Consider the following 21,530-nt stretch of genomic DNA (forward strand, 5'->3'; position numbering starts at 1 on the left):
CTCTCTTAAGAAACCATCTGTATATCGACACCCCCTAAACAAACTCTCTGTGCGTCAACACTCTCTCAACAAACTATCTATCTGTATGTCGACTCTCCCTTAACAAACGCTCTGTATGTCGACAGCCTCTCTTAACAAACTCTGCATCTCGACCCTCTCTCAACAAACTCTCTGTATGTCGACACCCTCTTAACAAACGTTCTGTATGTCGAAACTGTCTCAACAAATTCTGCATGTCGACCCTCTCTTAAACTCTCTGTATGTCGACACTCTCTTAACAAACTATCTATCTGTATGTCGACTTTCTCTCTTAACAAACTATTTGTATGTCCACTCTCTCTCTCTAAATAAACTATCGGTATGTCGACACTCTCTTAACAAACTATCTATCTGTATGTCGACGCGCTCTCTTAACAAACTCCGCATCTCGACCCTCTCTCAACAAACTCTCTGTATGTCGACACCCTCTTAACAAACGTTCTGTATGTCGAAACTCTCTCAACAAATTCTGTATGTCGACACTCTCTTAACAAACTATCTATCTGTAGTACGACTCTCTCTTAATAAACGCTCTGTATGTCGACAGTATCTCTTAACAAACTCTGCATCTCGACCCTCTCTTAACAAAATCTCTGTATGTCGACACTCTTAACAAACTCGCTGTATGTCGACACTCTCTTAATAAACTATCTATCTGTATGTCGAATTTCTCTTAACAAATGCTCTGTATGTCGACATTCTCTCTTAACAAACTCTGCATCTCGACCCTCTTTTAACAAACTCTCTGTCTCCCGACTCTCTCTTAACAAACGTTCTGTTTGTCGAAACTCTCTCAACAAATTCAGCATGTCGACCCTCTCTTAAACTCTCTGTATGTCGACACTCTCTAAACAAACTATCTATCTGTATGTCGACTTTCTCTCTTAACAAACTATTTTTATGTCCACTCTCTCTCTCTAAATAAACTATCGGTATGTCGACACTCTCTTAACAAACTATCTATCTGTATGTCGACGCGCTCTCTTAACAAACGCTCTGTATGTCGACAGTCTCTCTTAACAAACTCTCTGTATCTATGTTAATAGAAAGTATGGAAATACACAGAGGCAGTTAGAGGGAAAAGTGTCCAAAGGGCAACAGAGTCTAATATTCTATGTGGGGTGTGCATGTGGTTTAAATAAGGTAAAACTACCCACCGAGACAACATAGACAGCCACAATCGTCTGCATGTTGTGTACAGTGATGGGTAGTGACAAACAGGTAATTCTTCACACCATACCTGGCTGGTGTAAATTCCGACTGTGGTAGTACCCATAACGCCGTTATCTTGATCAGAGTTAGGTGCTTGGTTCTGTGCTGATTGTGTCATAGGTTTGCACAAATTTTGCATACAGTAAACTACGGTTATAACGAACTCAAAGGGACCACTAATTTTAGTTCGTTGTAACCGTAGTTCGTTATAAGCATATATACAGCATAACTACAGAAAATAGTCTGGACCAAAAAAGTAAGTTCGTTATATCCGTCAGTTTGTTATAAGCGTGTTCGTTATAACCGTAGTTTACTGTATTTACATGTTACCAGTGATTTAAACCCTGGGACCACTGAGCAATGGAGAGTTAACTATGCATTTAGTGAAAGGGTTAGGGTTAGTCAGGGTTTGGGTTAAGTCAGGATTGGGGTCATATTGGTAAGGAGTGTTAGGGTTAAGGTTAGGGTTAGTCAGGGTTTGGGTTAAGTCAGGATTAGGGTTATTTTGGTATGGAGGGTTAGGGTTAAGGTTAGGGTTAGTCAGGGTTTGGATTAAGTCAGGATTAGGGTCATTTTGGTAAGGAGTGTTAGGGTCAAGGTTAGGGTTAGTCAGGGTTTGGGTTAAGTCAGGATTATGGTCATTTTGGTAAGGAGGCAGTTCAGAAGTAATGCCACGTACGAAATGTAATTGAATTTATTTGTATTTGTAATCTTCCATCGGACGAGTAAGTGAGTGAGTGCGTTGGTGGGTGGGTGGGTGGGTGGTTGAATGAGTCTGACGCAGTGTTCACCAGTAGTTCTGTCATATCACGGCGTGTCAGCTTGATGTGAGAGAAAAGCCCGAAGCTTGACTTGAATATTGCTGAGTGTGGCAAACAAACAAACAAACATATACCAGTAATGTAGAATACTTTTCTACGCCAGGGATTAATCCTTAGACCAACGAAAATGCGTAGCGAGACTAACCCCATTTGTAGCAAATGAGTCGTTATCAGATTGCGGGCGGTCGGGTAGCCTAGTGGTTAAAGCGTTTGCTCGTCACGCCGAAGAACCGGGTTCGAATCCCGACATTGGTACAATGTGTGAAGCCCATTTCTGGTGTCCCCCGCCGTGTTATTGCTGTAATATTGCTAAAAGCGGCGTAAAACCAAACTCACTCACTCACTCACGTTATCAGGTTGCAATATAATTCATGTAAATATGTGGGGGTTTTCAAAACTATCTTTCAAATAATTATGACAGTGGGCAATTCATTAGAAAATATTACATTGTAACATTAATCCAATGTGAGTATTGAATTTCAATTCTGGAAAAAAACCTCTTTTTTTCGTGACGTTCGGTATATAAGAGCGAGAGGAGGGAGATTTAGGGCATTCTACAACCTTACATGGTCGTATTTTCTTGCCATGTGCGGACCATGTACATACCTAACTTAACCGACTTCCTGCTAGTACCATCTTCCATCAGTGTTTCCGGATTCAAGAACGTAGTACGTGCCACTTTCGGAATATTCAACTCGTTATCGTAACTAAATTCTTAACATATATTACGGGGCCTGTTATTTACAGATGCTGTCTCTTCACTGACCAATTGCGATCTTGTTATTCCTTTTTTACTTTGTTACACAGTGTTTTTGCTTGGTAATATGATCTCCGTTATATGTCTTCAAGATACACCATCCCTAGGCCCCTCTACATAAGGACCAGCACTGAGCCTGTTAATGGAATGTCATTTTGAACCTTGAAACTCCACAATCTCTGCTCAGATCCGGGCACATTCTGACCGCTGGAGGATATAGTATTTAACAACATATGTGACAGAGTTGACAAATATATGTAAACTCTCAAATTGACTGATTTTTGTTAAAACAATAATGTGCCTGAAGTGTGCATTTTATTATTGTCATACATAGGTAATATTTATTCCCAGTAAGGAAGGCATCGTTTATGCTGGAAGAGCGCAGTTCGGGCTGGCGAAACAGTTAGCCCAATATTCGTGTTGTTTCTTGGCGTAGGCCTCATCGACACACGTGGACAGTGGGCAACAGACGCCGGACATTGGCCGATAGCAGGATAGACCTGCAAACAATAGATAAACAAATTCAGGGACCACCGTTCAGAATTCAAGGGTGTTGTGGAGCTGCGGTGTTTTTTACACTGGAAATTTTCAGTCATTACTTTAAATTATAGCAACAAAACCATTTACGTAATTATAAGAAATATATAGTAAAACCAGAGTCAATTGTATCTTTCGGACCAAACCATAAGTATGCGTTTATGAATCACTATGAAATAGGATGACACCAGGTGTTCGCGACGTGATGCAATTGTTTTCTGTGTTTTCTACTCAAACACATTCCAGGACGCCCAACATGTCGAGTGAACTATTTATGTTTGAGTGTATACCTGAGAACAAATTATTTTTCTTTTCTCAAAGTCTATCAGAAAGTTAAACCTTATTCTCTACGTTCTTGATTTCGTATCATGTCCACAATCAAGTGTCTTGTTATATCGAAATGTATTTATGAAGTCCTTAATCTCATTTTTATTTGCAGTCTACTTTACAGCTAGGACATACTGCATTAAACCTTTAAGAACTATCATATCAAACTAAAAACGTCATATATGAAATTGAACGTACCCTTTGAGAATTGATTTATGTTGAAATAACATAACAGAAAGTATCGACACGAGTCAGCCAGCATAGATCGGTCATCAACAGAAATGTTTCCAGTTTTGTCTACCAACATGACAATTCTGAAAATCACTCAATCCTTTGCATGAGAGTTAGGATATTGGGGAATATATACCCATTTGATTCGACTGTTATGTACAGCAATGCCATATGGATGATATGACGAAATAAATGACGTTGGCAGTATGTTTAACCAACGAACAGCCAACGTCAATGTATTGAGTCTGTTTCCGGCATCCCAAAGACGTCGACGTAGCCATGGTCACAAGAGCGGACGAAGGCCAAATGATATCATTCATTTGGAAGATTTGTTGCCGCTCCCTCAGTAACCTCAGTAACCATTGGGACTGCACAAAGTAAGAACAAGACTATACTTGAACGGAATTAAACGACTCCGGCAACTTTTTCTGATGAGTGGGTCTACATAAAGTAAGAGCCCACAGTATCGACTGGAGAGTATAGCTCTTGATATCTGTTTTAAGCGTTTGTCCAAACCAGAAACAAACCCCACTAAATAAGACAAAGACCGTATGTCTTTAAATTTGAAATTTGCAAACAAGGGAATTGATGCCTTAAAATTAAGTAACATTCCTAGACAAAAACAATTTTCCACATTGTCCCCCTATATTTTAAATTTCAGGAGCCACCAACAATTTCATTTTCCAAAACGAACACAATTTCATCCAGGATGTTCAATTATAGGAACCTGCTGCAGAACGTGGACCTTGCAGGTCATCACTTGTGGCAGCCAAGACTCATCATACTGCTATCAGCCTGTAGGTCATACAATCACAGGTGACTTCTCTGTTGTTGACAATGACAGCCTTCGTCAGTTATTCAAATATGGACCAAAATACCGTGAGCAACATCCTACCAATTGGGATCACAAGTTTAAAATCAGTATGGATGCTGTCAAAGAATATCCAAAAAATGGGCCAAAAGAGAAGAGGGACCTGCTGAATGTCTTTCAGAGTGGGTTAAGTCACCTCAACTTCCACATCTCACCTCATCTCACCTCAACTTCCACAAATCACCTCAACTTCCACAAATCACCTCAACTTCCAAACCTCACCTCAACTTCCACACCTCACCTCAACTTCCACAACTCACCTCAACTTCCACAAATCACCTCAACTTCCAAACCTCACCTCAACTTCCACACCTCACCTCAACTTCCACATCTCACCTCAACTTCCACATCTCACCTCATGTCACCACAACTTCCACACCTCACCTCAACTTCCACATCTCACCTCATGTCACCTCAACTTCCACATCTCACCTCATGTCACCACAACTTCTACAACTCACCTCAACTTCCACATCTCATATCAACGTCCACACCTCACCACAGCATCCGCATCTCACCTGGACCTCCACATCTCACCTGGACTTCCACATCTCACCTGGACCTCCACAACTCACCTGTGTCACACTGGCACGAGCTGTCACATATTTCCCCCTTCACGGATTTCTTGGTGCTGCACGTGCCATTACGCGTACCTCCAAGCGTTCCAAACCCACCGAATCCGCCTGGTAATGACAACGATATTGACAAGGAGATGAGACATTGAGCACTGGTGGGGATGAAAGTGATGAAGACAGTGGTTGTGATGGACATTGTAGTGGTGGTTGTGATGGTACTGATGTAAGAGGTGATGTTATGGGGCTGACGTTGATTGTCGTTGATGCTACCCATGATGATCTTCTTGTTATTTTTTCTAGATCTTCAGACACAGTGAACTATCGTTCTACTTTACATATCTATAAAACAATATTTCTGCTGGGTGTACATATTTAACATATAACTGGGCACTTAATTAATTAATATTTATTGACCATAAAGTATAGAAAATCGAAAAAAATCTGATTTTAATGGCACTTAATTACCACTTATTTACAACAGAATTAGTACAGGGTAAATACCGTGACCTTTAGTGATGTCCTTATTAACTATTTACTATATATACTATTAACCGGCTGAGTTAATCTCACGTTAATCTCACGCTACACAACTAAACGTCAATGTTAATATCACCCAAAGATTGGTTGGTTGGTTGGTTGTTTAACGCCGAACAATATTCCAGCCCATATGACGGCGGTCAGTAAATAATCGAGTCTGTACCAGGCAATCCAGTGATTGATATCATGAGCATCGATCCACGCAAATGGGATCGATGACATGCATCAACCAAGTCAGCGAGCCTGACCACCCGATCCCGTTAGTCGCCTCTTACGACAAGCATAGTCGTCTTTTACGGCAAGCATTGGTTGCTGAAGACCAATTCTACCCCGGATTTCACCATACATGACATTCAAGCATGTGACAAAAGTTCAATACTGTTTGTAACCTCCGCGTGTCTAAATCAATTTTGTTATAATCTTATTTTGTACCATGTGCATCAGGTAATGATGATCAGATGTCAGTTTGTATTTCCAAGTCTCACCAAATGGTCCATTGCCCTGGTCTGTTGAAATGACCTTGTCGTTGCTGTCCCTGCAACAGCTGCCGCAGGTGTGGGAACTAGTGCAGTGCGTCCCAGGTGCCGCCCCCTAGTGTTAAACAAAACAGGAGTGAGTGAGTGAGGTTTTAGTGAGTGGGTGAGGTTTGGGTGAATGGGTGGGTAGTTTGGGTGAGGTCTGAGTGAGTGATTTATCAATTTTTTAATCTTTTTTTTTTAAACCAGTGTCATACGGCTTGCTCTAGTGTATGATTAATCAGTTCGGCGATATGTTTGTTAAATATTTATTAGTTTTGTTTGTTTGTTGTTTAACGCCGCCCTCAGCAATATTCCAGCTGTATGACGGCGGTCTGTAAATAATCGGGTCTGGACCAGACAATCCAGTGATTGACATCATGAGCATCCATCCACGCAATTGGGATCGATGACATACATCAACCAAGTCAGCGAGCCTGACCACCCGATCCCGTTAGTCGCCTTTTACGACAAGCATAGTCATCTTTTACGGCAAGCATGGGTTGCTGAAGACCTATTCTACTCCGGAAGAACTTTTATTTAGGTGTTTTTCTCCACATGTTGCTAACAAGTCGGGGTTCCGTTATCAAGGCAACATATGGCGTCATCCTTTGTTCCCTGACGCCATAGCATTCCACCAGAACGACGTCCTGTCTGTTAACTCTGAGAGTAGATAGTAATCCAGAAAATTGCTCATATCTTGCATTTCTCAACGCCTATAAATGTTGAAAAATGCGAATAACGCCATCGGTTCCAAGTCGATTTTCCGGGTATCAAATATTCAATAAAACATCTCCAGTCTCATTGAAACACGCTACCCCTCTGAGGGAAGATGTGACAAATGCTCCATGCGTGGGTCACCGGGTCATCTGATGTAATTTTTCTAGAATGATTTGGTTAAAAAAATTGATTTCGTGACCACATGTATTCGGATATGTCGAACTTCACAAAACAAAAGAACGCGACTATTCCCTCTATGGCACACCGCTTTGGGCGTGGATGACATGATGCTCAGAATCAACAAGGTCGATCATATATCTATCCACAACATAAATAGCGCAGCCGTTATTATTTTTCATTCGGAAAAATAATCTACCTCGACGTGATAGTGGAGCACCTGGAATAGAGATTAGAAAATACAATTAGGAAACCGATAAGATTAACATTGGTAGTTTTCAAAACGATTTGTAGTCAATATTGAATATTAACTTTAGCCACGTTTTGCGTTAATGTTGGGATACACACAATGTCAGTGTACAGAAAACTTAAGGTTATGTTTTAATAAAGAGAATATTGAAACATCGATATGTAAAAAGTGTAAGGATGCAAAGGGGTTGTTACGAAAATGTGTTGACATAAGTATAACGAGAAGTATAACGAGAACATTTCGAAACACACAGAGGTTATTAGGAGAAAGTGTTTAACTACAGAGAGGTTGTCAGGAGAAAGTGTTTAACTACAGAGAGGTTGTAAGGAAAAAGTGTGGAAATACAGTGAGGTTGTCAGGAGAAAGTGTTGAACAACAGAGAGGTTGCCAGGAGAAAGTGTTGAAAAACAGAGAGGTTATTACGAAAAAGTGTTGAAATACAGAGATGTTGTCAGGAGAAAGTGTGGAAATACAGAGAGGTTGTCAGGAGAAAGTGTTGAAATACAGAGAGGTTGTCAGGAGAAACTGTTGAAATACAGAGAGGTTGTCAGGAGAAACTGTTGAAATACAGAGAGGTTGTCAGGAGAAAGTGTTGAAACACAGAGAGGTTATTACGAGAAAGTGTTGAAATACAGAGAGGTTGTCAGGAGAAAGTGTTGAAATACAGAGAGGTTGTCAGGAGAAAGTGCTGAAATACAGAGAGGTTGTCAGGAAAAAGTGTTGAAACACAGATGTGTCATTCGGAGAAATTGTCAATATACAGCGATATTGTTCGAAGAAATTAAGAAAGGTTGATCGGAAAAAGCAGGAGAAAGTGTTATATGAATCTGTTTGATGTATGCCTCAATACGAAGGAAATACTCACCAACACAACACAGAGAGCCACAACCGTCTTCATGTTTACAGTGCTGAGTAGTGACAAACAGGTGATCTTCACACCACATCTGACAGGTGTAACTTCCGTTTGTGATAGCACCTATAACCTAGTTTGGGACATAGTTGTGATTATTTGCACGGTATACTACTTCGGGACTAACGATCAATGGAAAATTTATATACCATTCTCTCGTTGTTGTTTTTGTTTTTTTTGGTATTGCCAAGCAATATCACATGCAAACATAATATGAGTGAGTGAGTGGGTGGATGGGTGGGTTGGCTGGGAATGGTTGGTTGAGTGAGTGAGTGAGTGAGTGAGTGAGTGAGTGAGTGAGTGAGTGAGTGAGTGAGTGAGTGTGGTGCCACCGGTGGGATACACTCACCTTTTTGCGAAACACATACTTATGATAAAGTTTGAATCGTAAAGTCCACTATTTTTTATGGATATGGAAATGTTTTTTTGGTAGTGGTAGTAGTAGTAGTAGTAGTAGTAGTAGCAATAGTAGTAGTAGTAGTAGTAGTAGTAGTAGTGGCAGTGGTAGTAGTAGTAGTAGTAGCAATAGTAGTAGTAGTAGCAATAGTAGTAGTAGTAGTAGTAGTAGTAGTAGTAGTAGTAGTAGTAGTAGTAGTAGCAGTAGTAGTAGTAGTAGTAGTAGTAGTAGTGGCAGTGGTAGTAGTAGTAGTGGTGGTAGTAGTGGTAGTAGTGGTGGTGGTGGTAGTGACATTATCAGCAAGAATCTTATATTCGAACCCCCGATTATAGATTTCTGGCAGGTTATAGAGCATATGTACTAGAACGTAAAATATACAGAGTTTTATCCCATGCTAACACATGCATCTGGACAATATGTTTGTTCTTTCGAAACACATTTGTTTTGTTCACAACGTAACATACCCATATTGAAAGACATGAACCTTAATCGACGTTGTACTCGTAAAGGCTCATTGTGTAACTATTCCATGCCAGTGACTGCCATCATGCCTTCATATCATATGACCAAGTCTGTGCGTCCCTTGTGGATAGTCTCAAGTACCTACTGAACTGGTAAGTGTCACGGTATATAACCGTCAAATCCCATGACGGTTTTCCTGTGGGATTAACGAACCGAAAATCAATATAACAAAATCGCTTAAGAGTTGAAGATCAGTTTGGATGGGTTCTTTGAAGTGTGAGCGATTTAAAAGCGCTGGTTAAACTGTGTGAACCTCCGAGCTTTTTTTCTAAGACATTTGAAATGCTACAAGACCAGACAAAAATGCTTAATTAACTATATTGCTGAAGAATGCAGGGATTAAAAAGATAGTAGAAAAAACTACTTGATTGTAAACACCGATCGAGAATTCGGGGAAACCCCGGAAAGTAGTTCACACGAACAATTTCACACAAAAATTGTTCACATCGTGTGAACTTTTTCTGTTCGTTTACAGGTGTTTGAACTCCAAATATCAGATCACGTGACTACCCATTCAGCCAATCAGCATGAAAGAAAGAGTGTAAACTTCAAAGTATGAAATTATTTTCAGGTATTCAGGTCTTACAAATTTGCCCCAATTGATGAAAATGTGGTTTTCTTATATGACCTGAATCGGATTACTTCTAAGTTCAAAGGATCCGTTGTTCGGTGTTCAGCAACCCACGCTTGTCGTTAGAGACGACAAATGGGATAGTGAGTGAGTTGGGTTTAACGCCGCTTTTAACATTATTCCAGTTATATCACGGCGTGTCAGCTTAATGTGGGAGGAATGCTTGAAGTGATGCAGGTCTCATACGTTTACCACTTCGGTGAAACCCACGAGCACGGGTATGGTGCTGACAAACCTAGAAACATAATCGGGGCGAACCGGGATTCGAACCCACAATCATAGGTTTCTGGCGTGCCCAAGGGACGCAACTCTGCACAGCGAATCGCGGCGTCTTAGACGAAGGGGCCACCCGTGCCCCCACTATTGGGATAGGGTGGTCAGGCTGGTTCATTTGGTCGAAGCATGTCATCGTGTGCCAATTATGTCAATTAGTGGAACGTCTGGTCCAGACCGCAATATTTACAGACCGCAATCATAGAATATTGCTGAGTGCGCCGTTAAACAGACAAACAATATTGTACATAATTGGATATGACCAATGGTTTCAACCCCTGGGATTACCAAACTTGTGGACCGCCTCCGTGGTCTAGTGGTAGAGCATCCGCCCAATGAGGTTTGCCCACTGTTGCACGCAACTAGTAATTATGTATATTATGACTTTCTGTTGACATTTCACTGCAGCCCCCTTATCGTCGCAAAATATTCGAATTATGAAGTGAGAACCTAAATAAAACATACCTCTCAGCTGATTATAACGTATGTTGATTTTCAATTGAAAATATTTTAAGTTAATATTATATCCAAAATATGAACTATAATGGCGTTTAGACAACACTCAAAGAATACTTTTACATTTAAAAATATATTTTCATACAAAAACTTTTCAAAATTACAACAAAAATTCGCATTATCCACAAATTTTGATGACATCTTATCTTTGAAAATCTATTAAAAAATATTTTTTTCGACACATGTTTACCACATTTCAAACAGGGTAGGGGTCATGTAGTCTCAAAATCATTTTTTACCCCAGTCTCCAATGAACCAAAATACTTTTACACAAAATTACCCAGTCACAGATTACTTTTTACGAAATGATACAGGAATGACATAATCAATTTATACAGTTCTTTCAATTTTCAGTTCCATAAAGAAAAACTCGGTATACGTTTTTTGCCCCTTATTTTATTTTGACATCTACATATGGACTATTGCTCACAGAATTTGCTTGTGAATATCAGAAATGATGGATGCCTATGCTTCATCAAAATACCAATTGTCAACCTGAACCAGGGCGATGGGATAGCCTAGTGGTTCAATCGTTCGCTCGTCACGCCGAAGATCTGGGTTCGATTCCGCACATAGGTACAATGTGTGAATATTGTGTGCGCCGTGATATTGCTGGAATATTGCTAAAAGGGGCGTAAATCCATACTGACTCATTCACTCAATCTGAACCATTTGTTTGTTTGTCATGTTTGAATCCTTACGTCAACATGAACGCTGAAGTTACTTGCCGTGATGAAAGTGTTTATAACATCACGCTTCGCGTTAAGCCATTAAATGAGGCAACCAGACCGTAGAATTCAATGTGAATTATCCATGCCACCAAAACAAATGGACTCGTTGATTCAAAGGAATTACGTAGGTTGAGAATTGAACTCATTGTCTCTGTTACTTTGGTGTAACCTGACGACTTAAATATTTTATATTTGTTTACTTTACCTTATTGATTAAACTGTCAACGCGACAGCACGTTGTTTTCCACTATTTTTTTACGAAAGTGGTTTTAGCATATTTTTCCTGATAATAGACCCGGATATAATGGCACGGCGTTTATTGGATAGATGTTTGTGTTTGTTTGTTTGTTTGTTGATTAACACCGCATTATTCCAGGCATATAACGGAGGCTTGTAAGTAATCGAGTAGTCGACCAGTGGTTGATATTATGAGCAACGATCCACGTCGTCGGGCACGATGACACACTATGAACCAAGTCACCGATCCTGACCCGATACTTTAAAGCCTTCTCAGAGGGTGTTGGGGACAATTTCTCATAGTAATGCGCATATAAAGTGCCTAGCCGCCCAGCTTCATACAACTGTTCCGTGGCGTTAACGGAAATATAGATGACATGTCAATAAGCTTGCGTAAAAGGAAAGCTGACCCGTGAAAATCCGGGGAAGAATGGGTCTTCAGCAACCCATGCTTGCCGTAAAAGGCAACTATGCTAGGCGACTAATGGGATCGGCTGGTCAGGCTCGCTGACTTGGTTGATGCATGTCATCGTATCCCAATTGCGTGGATCGATGCTCATGATGTCAATCACTGGATTGTCTGGTCCAGACTCGATTATTTATAGACCGCCGTCATAGAGCTGGAATATTGCTGAGTGCGGCCTTAAGCTACAAACAAACAAAAAGAAAGGTTTTAAATTGACGTCGGAAGAAATCAAGAATGTCTACTTGTGTCAGTTCCAGTAGTATAGAGTTCCAGAGCTTTCGACTGGCAACAGAGAAAGAGCGTTCAGCCGACTTTGTTTTGGTGTCTGGTACGACGAGTCGGTGTTCTCGTGCTGAAATTAATGCCCTGGATGGTTGATATACTAGCATTTGAATCAGTTCTTTGAGATATCCTACGAGCAGTCAGCATTTAAAGCTGAATCTTGAATCTTGAAGCTGAATCCCCGCGGGGGTTTTGAACTGATGACATTTACTTGGGGATGTAGTCAATGTATTCATTTTATAGTTTCTTAATGGAGACAAGTATGTTCGTGGTGTAAATAAAGTATACATGTACTTCCATATATTCGTTAGTGCCGCGATTCGCTGTGCAGAGTTGCGTCCCTTGGCCACGCCAGAAACCTATGATTGTGGGTTCGAATCCCGGTTCGCAACTATTATGTTTCTAGGTTTGTCAGCACCATACCGTGCTCGTGGCTTTCACCGATGTGGTAAACGTCTGAGACCAGCATCACTTCGGGCTTACCTCCCACATTAAGCTGACACACCGTGATATAACTGGAACACTGTTAAAAGCGGCGTTAAACCCAACTCACTCACTCTTTAAAACTGCGGTACATACCAAGGTGACCCTTTAATAATGACGCTGAGTATACATCTTTATCGCTGTAGTTTCTGTCGATCATTTACTTAAACCGTCCTGAAACAATATTAAACAAGGAGTTCACCAGTGCACTGTCAGTAAAAATGGGTGGTGGAGTAGATAAGGAATACCACAAGCACAAATCAGGAGTGCATAAAGTTTCAAAATGTTTTATGATAGACATGAGAAGGACATTTCCAAATTTGACGCATCAGTGATAACAATGATGTCCGATGCAATTTCCTATTGTGACTTGAACCATATGTTCCCCTGTGTTTTTCAGGTGAACAATTGACTTGCCTTTAGAGAACAAATTATCCAAAACAACTTCCAAGGCTGCAGTTCAGTTGCATCCGATATGAACCAGTGTATACCCACATCGACTGTTGGTGAGTTGAGGTTGAGGTTGAGGTTGAGGGTGAGGGTGAGGGTGAGTACTAGTCCGGACTGATGCCGATTTACAGTGCTAGCACACCACGTCGCAGTTTTAACATGAATACCCGACTCAGACACAGTAACTGACTCCGAGCCGACCAGTCCTTTGATTAGCCCCTTAATGCCGAGCGCCAGACAGAGTAACAACAAGTTCCATCTTTTGACATCTTTTGGTATGACATGGCCAGGGATAGAATTCCTGACCTTCCGCTCTCTGGACCTGACAGTCTTTTATACACTATGTTCCTCTATTACAGTGGAGTATTGACGATTTATTACTTGCCCGTGAAGAGATCACCCGTTTAATAAACATACAGCTTTATTACACATTGTGTAATACCAAAACGCGTGCTTATGTACTCTCGGAACACGTTTCACGAACAAATATTGAAAGCTCTCAACATCCCTTGGCGTATTCAACGACATTGCGTGTGGAGATGATAGATCACTGGGAGGAGCTTATGGACACTCGATGACCCCAGCAACCTTGTTGCTAGGCTGACGTCACATTGCTTTGACCCGCCGATGGATCTTGCAACAAAATTCAACAAATTACGTCATCGGGTATTGTGACGTCATTGTAAACTTTGAGCTGCAAGGCCCCGTTCCACAAGGCGATCGTACTCTAGCGCAACGAGAATCTTTAGTCTAAGTTAAATTATGTGAGTTGTGATAGCCTTAGCACTACGATAATTTTGTGGGACGAACGCCTGAATTCTAAAGGTGGACCATTGTATGATATTAAATTCATACGTTTCAACTTTTGACGTGTTTGAAGTATTATTCTGTTAAACTCAATTGGATTATGCCATGGATCGTGTAGGTGTCGGCCTATTTACACTCAACAGTATAAGTCTAAAAACATTATAAATGACAAGTAATAAATAAAATACTAAACTCGCTCTCGTGTAAAACCAATTTTATGAAACTCGTGAATAGTTGTGGTATCTGACTCGCTTTCGCTCGTCAGATACCAGAACTATTCACTCGTTTCATAAAATTGGTATTACACGGGAGCTCGTTTAGTATTCTATATGTACATAGGCTGATTGATCAAATAGGTATCACTCCTGGAGTCCCCTGGCAGGTACTGCCTGCCTCAAGCTTTGTAAAACATCCACACTCCCTCACATTGAGCCCTCTGAACACAAACAACTCATGGGTTTCATCAAATTACCGTATTCGACATAATAAGCGCCCAGGGCGCTCTCAAAAATTAGAAATTGGGGGCTCTTATTAGAATATTATTTAGGTGAAAAACAACAGAGTTGAAAGATCGTAAACTTCATGGTTTATGTTGACAGCCTTAAATGTTTATATACAAAGATATACTTTTCCTGAATTTAATTTCCCATGATTAAGGATGCATATAACACACGTATTATGTGCGAATAAATAAGTCTTTTGTACATTGATCAATTGGAAGGGGTGCTAATTGGGATTGTTCACTAGCCAATATATTAGCAAATATCGCCGTGGGTGCTTATTAGAGCGGGGTGCTTATTACGTCGAATACGGTAACATCAAGACTTGCACCAGTTGGCACGTTGCTCCTGCATCCACCCGACACACCGTGACACAACTGCAATACTGTTCAAAGCAGTGTTACAACAAACTGACTCTGTTCTTGACACTCTACAAACAACACCACAAACTGATATTTACATGTAATTTATTACAGGCGTTTTATGAGCGTTCCGCAGTTGTTAACAAGATTAAAGCATTATTATACAGTAGGTTTACTTCATCAACACATCCACTGTTATTATATTTACATGTATGTTGCAAAAATATACACATAGAATGGAACAGGTTCACTGTAGATTGTATGCCCCAGTCTTTGTAATGTTCAGTCAAATCAATAGGGATAAGATGTCACCCTTGGTTTATCCCTTGTTCCTGAATGACAAAAGACATGTAAACTAACCCTTATAACCCTCCTGAATAACTACCGTGAAGATACGGGGTAGAATAGGTCTTCAGCATCCCACGTTTGCCATAAAAGGCGACTAAGCTTGTCGTAGGAGGCAACTAACGGGATCGACTAGCTGACTTGGTTGAAGTATGTCATCGGTCCGAATTGCATGGATCGATGCTCATGATCTCAATCACTGGATTGTCTGGTCCAGACTCGATTATTTACAGACCGCCGTCATATAGATGGAATATTGCTGAGTGCGGCATAAAACAACAAACAATCAAATCTCTTGTTTGTTGTTTGGGAGCTGTCTACGTGAATATTGTAGGAGCCAAACCCAAGTCTTTGGGAGCCAATAGATACAACGGGGTAAAAAAACAAACCAACCAACTCAAGAATATAGCCCTTATGTATCACTCCTTGCACTGATTTGTGTTTCTATAATGTCAAAATTAACTACCAAAATTAAAAACAAAATGATCCCAATAGATATTTAACATCATTTGGTCAACAATATACTTTTGGATGTACCCCCACCCTGTGTCTTTGACATGGAGGACCAACACTATGTTTGGCAGTGAAAACTGATGAAATTTTAAACATTACATTCTTTCTTTTATAATAATATACCCTAGATATGCCAAAAAACCCATTCAAATTGGCAGCTATTTTTTCAGTAATGTAATCGTTATTTAATTAAAACTTATCAAACATATTACCTCTTTATAACTGGAGATTCTGGTAACACAAGGGACAAATATTTTGCTGTGATGTTTTTGGTTAGAGACAGATAATTCTATCCCACCCCTACCCCTACCCCTACCCCAACCCCAACCCCAAATAACATGGTTGGTTCTTAACTCTTGGGGTGAAATATTTATTTGCATTGTTTAAACATCTATCACACAGTTAGTCCCTAGAATGGAAATTTCTATTCATTCAGTTTCATAATCAGCAGGGAGTCAACAGGAACTCACATTTTACCACTTTGGATTGATTCAAGTTGGCAGCCAAAAGGAACAACAATTTTAAATGAAAACAGTGATTGTTAGTTTGGTTATGAAAAACACAAAAACAGAAATAACTTTAAAATAATGTATTTTGGCATGTAAAGATAGGCTCTTATGGAGACTGGTGTTATTACGCCCCCCATATACATACCTCATATATTTTCATCAATATGAGAAAAAGTACGTGTCCGCTGAAACGACTGAAAACGATAAAGACTGAGGCATGAAAGCTGCTAAATCACCTTGAATGTACTTCCGTCTGTTAAACCAGAATACTGCATAGTGTTACAATGTAGATCTTAAAGTTACTATTTCACAATGAGCAGAAATCTACACATCAGCAAAAAGAAAAACAAAATGAAAAAACTTACAAAAAAAATAAATAATACTGAACAAGAGAGTAGAAGAATTGAATGTTTTCAGAGAACAAGTGATAAAAAAATAGGAAGACGCACTTTATAAAAGGCAAGAAGATACATATTCATTTAAGAATTATCAAAATGTCATCTTCACTCAATATGAATATCATATTTCTGTTTAATATGTATCAGTCTTATTATTAAGTCTTACTGTCAAACTGTTAACATTAACACTAAGAATACCTAATATCTGCATTTTATGCAGTATTCTGGGAGGTTTTAATTATTTAATGCTATTTATTGAGAAGAAAAACCACATGTATCCTTGAAACAGAACAAAGGTCTTAAAATGAAGTAGTTTAAAACCAAAACTAGTTTATCTGCTATCAGTACCTGTAGTTAATATCACAAAAATGAATCTGTTTGTCTTTGATTTTGGCATATGGTTCCCTCACACAAACATGCTTGTTGAGACTTAAATTCCTAAGTATATAGATCATTAAATCTTTAACAGCTCCTGATGATAATCAGTGGCTGCAAGTCTTAAGCTTCATTTGTATCTGTGGAATTTGATGATCATCAGTGTTAATACGTATGAAGACTCATTAATGAAAACCTGCCTTAAGCATGATACATTTTCGCACACCTCCAACATGAACAAACCAACGAAGGCCAGGTCAATTATATTTCTTGTTTTGTGGATTTTTTGGGTAAATGTGCCTCAATTCACAAGGAACATTAAAAAAATCACAGATTATAATTAAGTCAAGTTTCTGAAATAAACTCATAAGCGCAATTCTTAACAATAGGTACATATTTAACCATAAAGAAAAATTTAATGCATACTTTTATTTTTGAAAATTATATTTGCCAAAAGCAGTCTTATCCTCAAAACAAGAAACATTTTGTCCTGTTAATCTTCAAAGGGACCTAGACATGGTTCTAATTATTATCAAAACAGCCAATTTCTATTGTGAAGCTCTTAAGAATACCGGTAATATGATCAAGTCACCAAATCTCAATATCATCACAAATGTGGCAATGCAATACAAACTTTCCAAGTAGTTTTACTTATCAGTATCAACTTGTTATAACATATGAATCTCAACATAATATTTTCAAGATACTTGTCACCTATTTCTTAATCTAATAAGTATTACATTCTTAACAATTTAATCAGGAATATATATCTATTTCTACTTAACCTTCTTACAAAAATTCAATTCACACGTTACAAATAACAGTCAAGTCAACTATCTGAATGAAAAAGGGCAGCACTATATTATTTTTTTACTTTACAAATGTCCTATTTTCAATTTCACTTCATGTCATAAATAATAGGTAAATTGTCAAAAAAGTTTGCAAAAATAAAAAAGGTTTAAAAGTTAACGGAGACCAGCTCATAAAATCAATGTTTCACTAAAATTCTATACAAGTCCAAACATTCATGCATGAAAAAAACAGTCCATCGTCGATATTGCAAAATACCAATTTTGTCAACCTAGAACCTAATATTGCATCAAAAGTTCAGTTTCATGTTGGGTGAATTAAATGAAAACAAATATAGATACATAAAATAATACAAAGTTTTCAGAAAAAAACATACTTATATGGACAATAAAATATCACTTTCAAAGGATTTTCAAGATTAAGGATATCTCATTATTTAAGACATTTATTAGCACTTATATATTGTAATACAGTAAGCAAATTAAGGGATATTTCCAAGTAAATATCAACCTTCACATATTTAGTAAGTTTATGAATATTAATAAGGCATATGAATATTCAAACTTGTCTGATAGATATGTATGGTAGTAGTTAATTGTAAGACAGATTTAAGGAGTTGCGTTCATTAATTAAATTTTCTTATACTTTAATGCTAAAAATGTAACAAATGATTCAGCCTTTGAATTGTATTAAAAATCATGGGATCACATTCTAGTATCATTTTGTAAATTCAAAATATTAACCTCAACAACTCGACCACCACAACAATATTCATGGTAAACCTTGCAAATGGTAGAGAAGCATTCACCACAGATGAAAATGTACACAAATGGCAGTTTCCAATCAAATTCAATAAGCACTCCACGTTTGTACAGTCTGTAAACAAAACAGAACCCATCAACATTGCAGTCCCAGTTTTAACTACTTCAGTTCTCTTACTAAATGCACAAACAAAATTGCAACTTGCACACTGGTTCGGTAACAACATTCTCACATTCTGCAACCATGGTAACATCTAATGTTTGGACTCCGATGTTAAATCTGGTGTACTTCCACGAAGTCTTTCGGACTGTATCCATGACAACAAGGACCTGTTCTCTGGTACTGCCGGTTCCTTGACAACTGGCTGCAACTGTTCCCAAGCAGACACTTTAGGTTCAGTTTCCGCCTCTTTTCCGCTTGTGACGGAAATCAAAGCCTTGAAATGCTCCAAGTCGTTTGTGCCTCCAACAGTGTGACGTCGCTTTGACCGTTTTGTGCGCTTCTTGTCACCGACTGGGGACTCGGATCTGCAAGCAGGTTTAGAAAACACAGCTGACTTTACAGCGTCTCTGCCACTGAAATATTTCTCTTCCCGGCTCAACTTGGCCAGTGTGGAATTAACTTCAGTCTTTTCTGACTTAGAGATAGGTCTAAAATCAGATTTACTCACAGGTTTCGTTTCCAGTTTCTTTGGTTGGGTCAACGTCGGCGGCGATGTCACCATCACTGTAGCACCCGTTTCATTCACAGGTTTTCCTGTGAACTTAAATGGAAAGGCTTTTAGTTCCTGAGTAGACTTTCGATTCTGCAACGACTGTGGACTCCCGGTAACAGGAAGAACTGTTGCAGTGGACTGAGGCTGCGTGACTTGACTCCCTCGCTCAAAGCGAGATGCAATACCGATTTTAGTTTCAGATTTCGAGGACCGGTGGAGACTTGGGTCCCGGAAAGGTCTGTCCCGAGAAAAATCCCCTATTCCAGGCACCCCATGTTGAGGGAGGACCACTGGAGTGTTCTTGTGGGGGACGACCTCAACAGTCTTCTCCACATCATTGTCCTTGTCCTCTACAGCGTCCTCCACATTACTAGCACTACTCACGTCCTCTGCCCTGTGTCCTCCTCTCCTGCTACCACTCAGTTTATACTTAGGATTCAAAAGAATTTGTAACTTCTGATCAAAGGTCGTAGTCAGACTTGTAAGCAGATCTGACCCATCTTCCGAATCAGACGATGCCCACGAACCACGATTGTCCTGTTTATCATACAAATCAATCAAAGAGTCGAGTGACCCGTGTCGAACAGACCCCCCTCGACTCAGATTCCCATGAGGTCTCTTTTTCTCACCTTCATGCCTAGAATCTCTCCGCCCGTCCCTCTGACGATAGCTCGGACCACGCACGTGAGACTGCGGTGGGTGGATGTGGCCGTGACTGTCTAATATATTCTCCAAGGAACCAGCTCGGGAGAAGCGAGGAGCCAGGGAGTCAAGGCTTCCCTGGGTTACCCGACCACCACTCCTTTCCCTGGACCTTCCCCGAGTGTTCCCGATACTGACAAAATACTTCCCCCCGTGACCCCTGTCCTGCTGTGATTCCGGTCTCCGTAACTGGACCTTCCCATCTGAGGGACCTCCAGACTGGGAGGAGTCTGTGGAAGGATAATGTCTGTGACTTGCCCCAACAGATCCACGGCTGTCACTCCCGGAATACTCGGACACGGGCACATCCTGGAGTCGGTGTGAGTAGTCTGGTCTCCAGTTCAACAAATCTTCTACACTATGCGTCTCTTCCATCTCCATCTCTTTCTTCGTCTTCTGATACTCCTGCTCAATCCGCTGTTGCTCACGACGACATTTTTCCATGTCCCTCTGACGCTGTTCTTCACGTTCACGAAGAGCGCGTGCCTCGTACTCGATCCGTTTCAATCGATCAAGGGTATCTCGGCTCAAACTCCATGTACTGCTCATACCATGCGACATCTCTAATTCATCGTTCCTATCAAGCAAAGACTCATCAGAGTAATGCCGGGAAAATGTACTCACATTGAAAGACTTTGATTGTGGTTTAAACTCAGACTTGCTATCCGTGCAGTCAAAGTCCAGCGAATCTGTCTCGTCAACAGTTGATTGTGGAAGCGACTTCATAGTCGAGGAGGATAGTTTACGATCAAGGAATTCCTCAGAAATACTGCGAGACGATGGAACGGAGCTGATCGTGGATTGTGACTTGCTCATCTTGGTGGCACTGCTTGCCTTCCGACTAATTTCAAGGTCGATATCACGCTCATTGAAGGACTCGTCAAAGTCAAGTGAGTCCATGCTCTTCTGGTTTTGTTTGCTGTGGAGTTTCTTGTGGGCAGCACTGATGATAGAGGAGACGATCTCGCGGGTGTTGATCACCGAATCGAGGTCCTCTGCAAACAATAACATGGCATCAATAACCTCATGGTCGATACCTCAATATTGAGCTTACCAGTTTCCTAATATTGAAATGAAAATATACATCCATTACAACATAGATATTTCTGTCATAAGATTAATCAATAGCTTATTTTATTTTTAGATAGATCACAATCATATTTCAAGTTATCTTATAAACAGATCACAATCATATTTCAAGTATTCTTATAAACATATTTCCCCGAGCTTTATCTTAATCACAACACATAATTATGTCTTCACAT

General features: G+C 39.9%; 3 protein-coding genes across 10 annotated transcripts in view; all 3 read right to left on the reverse strand.

Moving 5' to 3' along the window:
- Positions 1-21,530, reverse strand: part of LOC139470318 (uncharacterized) — a 119,461-nt gene that overhangs the window by 14,819 nt on the left and 83,112 nt on the right. The window contains exon 2 of the mRNA XM_071252688.1: positions 8,435-8,467. Coding sequence (XP_071108789.1) covers positions 8,435-8,467 — 33 coding nt within the window. The remainder of the gene's footprint in view (positions 1-8,434; positions 8,468-21,530) is intronic.
- Positions 3,196-7,428, reverse strand: LOC139470398 (uncharacterized). The gene is made up of 4 exons (XM_071252813.1): positions 7,408-7,428; positions 6,393-6,498; positions 5,371-5,478; positions 3,196-3,329 (listed from the first exon to the last, which is right to left on the reverse strand). Exons 1-4 carry the CDS (start codon positions 7,426-7,428, stop codon positions 3,196-3,198), a joined length of 369 nt encoding a protein of 122 aa, XP_071108914.1.
- LOC139470316 (rho GTPase-activating protein 23-like) overlaps positions 18,683-21,530 on the reverse strand; it is a 134,500-nt gene continuing 131,652 nt past the window's right edge. For 7 of the 8 annotated variants that reach the window (XM_071252681.1, XM_071252686.1, XM_071252685.1 and 4 more), the window contains one exon: positions 18,683-21,260. In XM_071252681.1, coding sequence (XP_071108782.1) covers positions 19,102-21,260 — 2,159 coding nt within the window. In that variant the 3' untranslated portion in view covers positions 18,683-19,101. The remainder of the gene's footprint in view (positions 21,261-21,530) is intronic. The other variant, XM_071252687.1, reaches the window with a different exon arrangement.

This window comes from Haliotis cracherodii, unplaced genomic scaffold, assembly GCF_022045235.1.
Source record: "Haliotis cracherodii isolate W230 unplaced genomic scaffold, xgHalCrac1.p SCAF_20, whole genome shotgun sequence".
Taxonomy (NCBI): Eukaryota; Metazoa; Mollusca; class Gastropoda; order Lepetellida; family Haliotidae; genus Haliotis; species Haliotis cracherodii.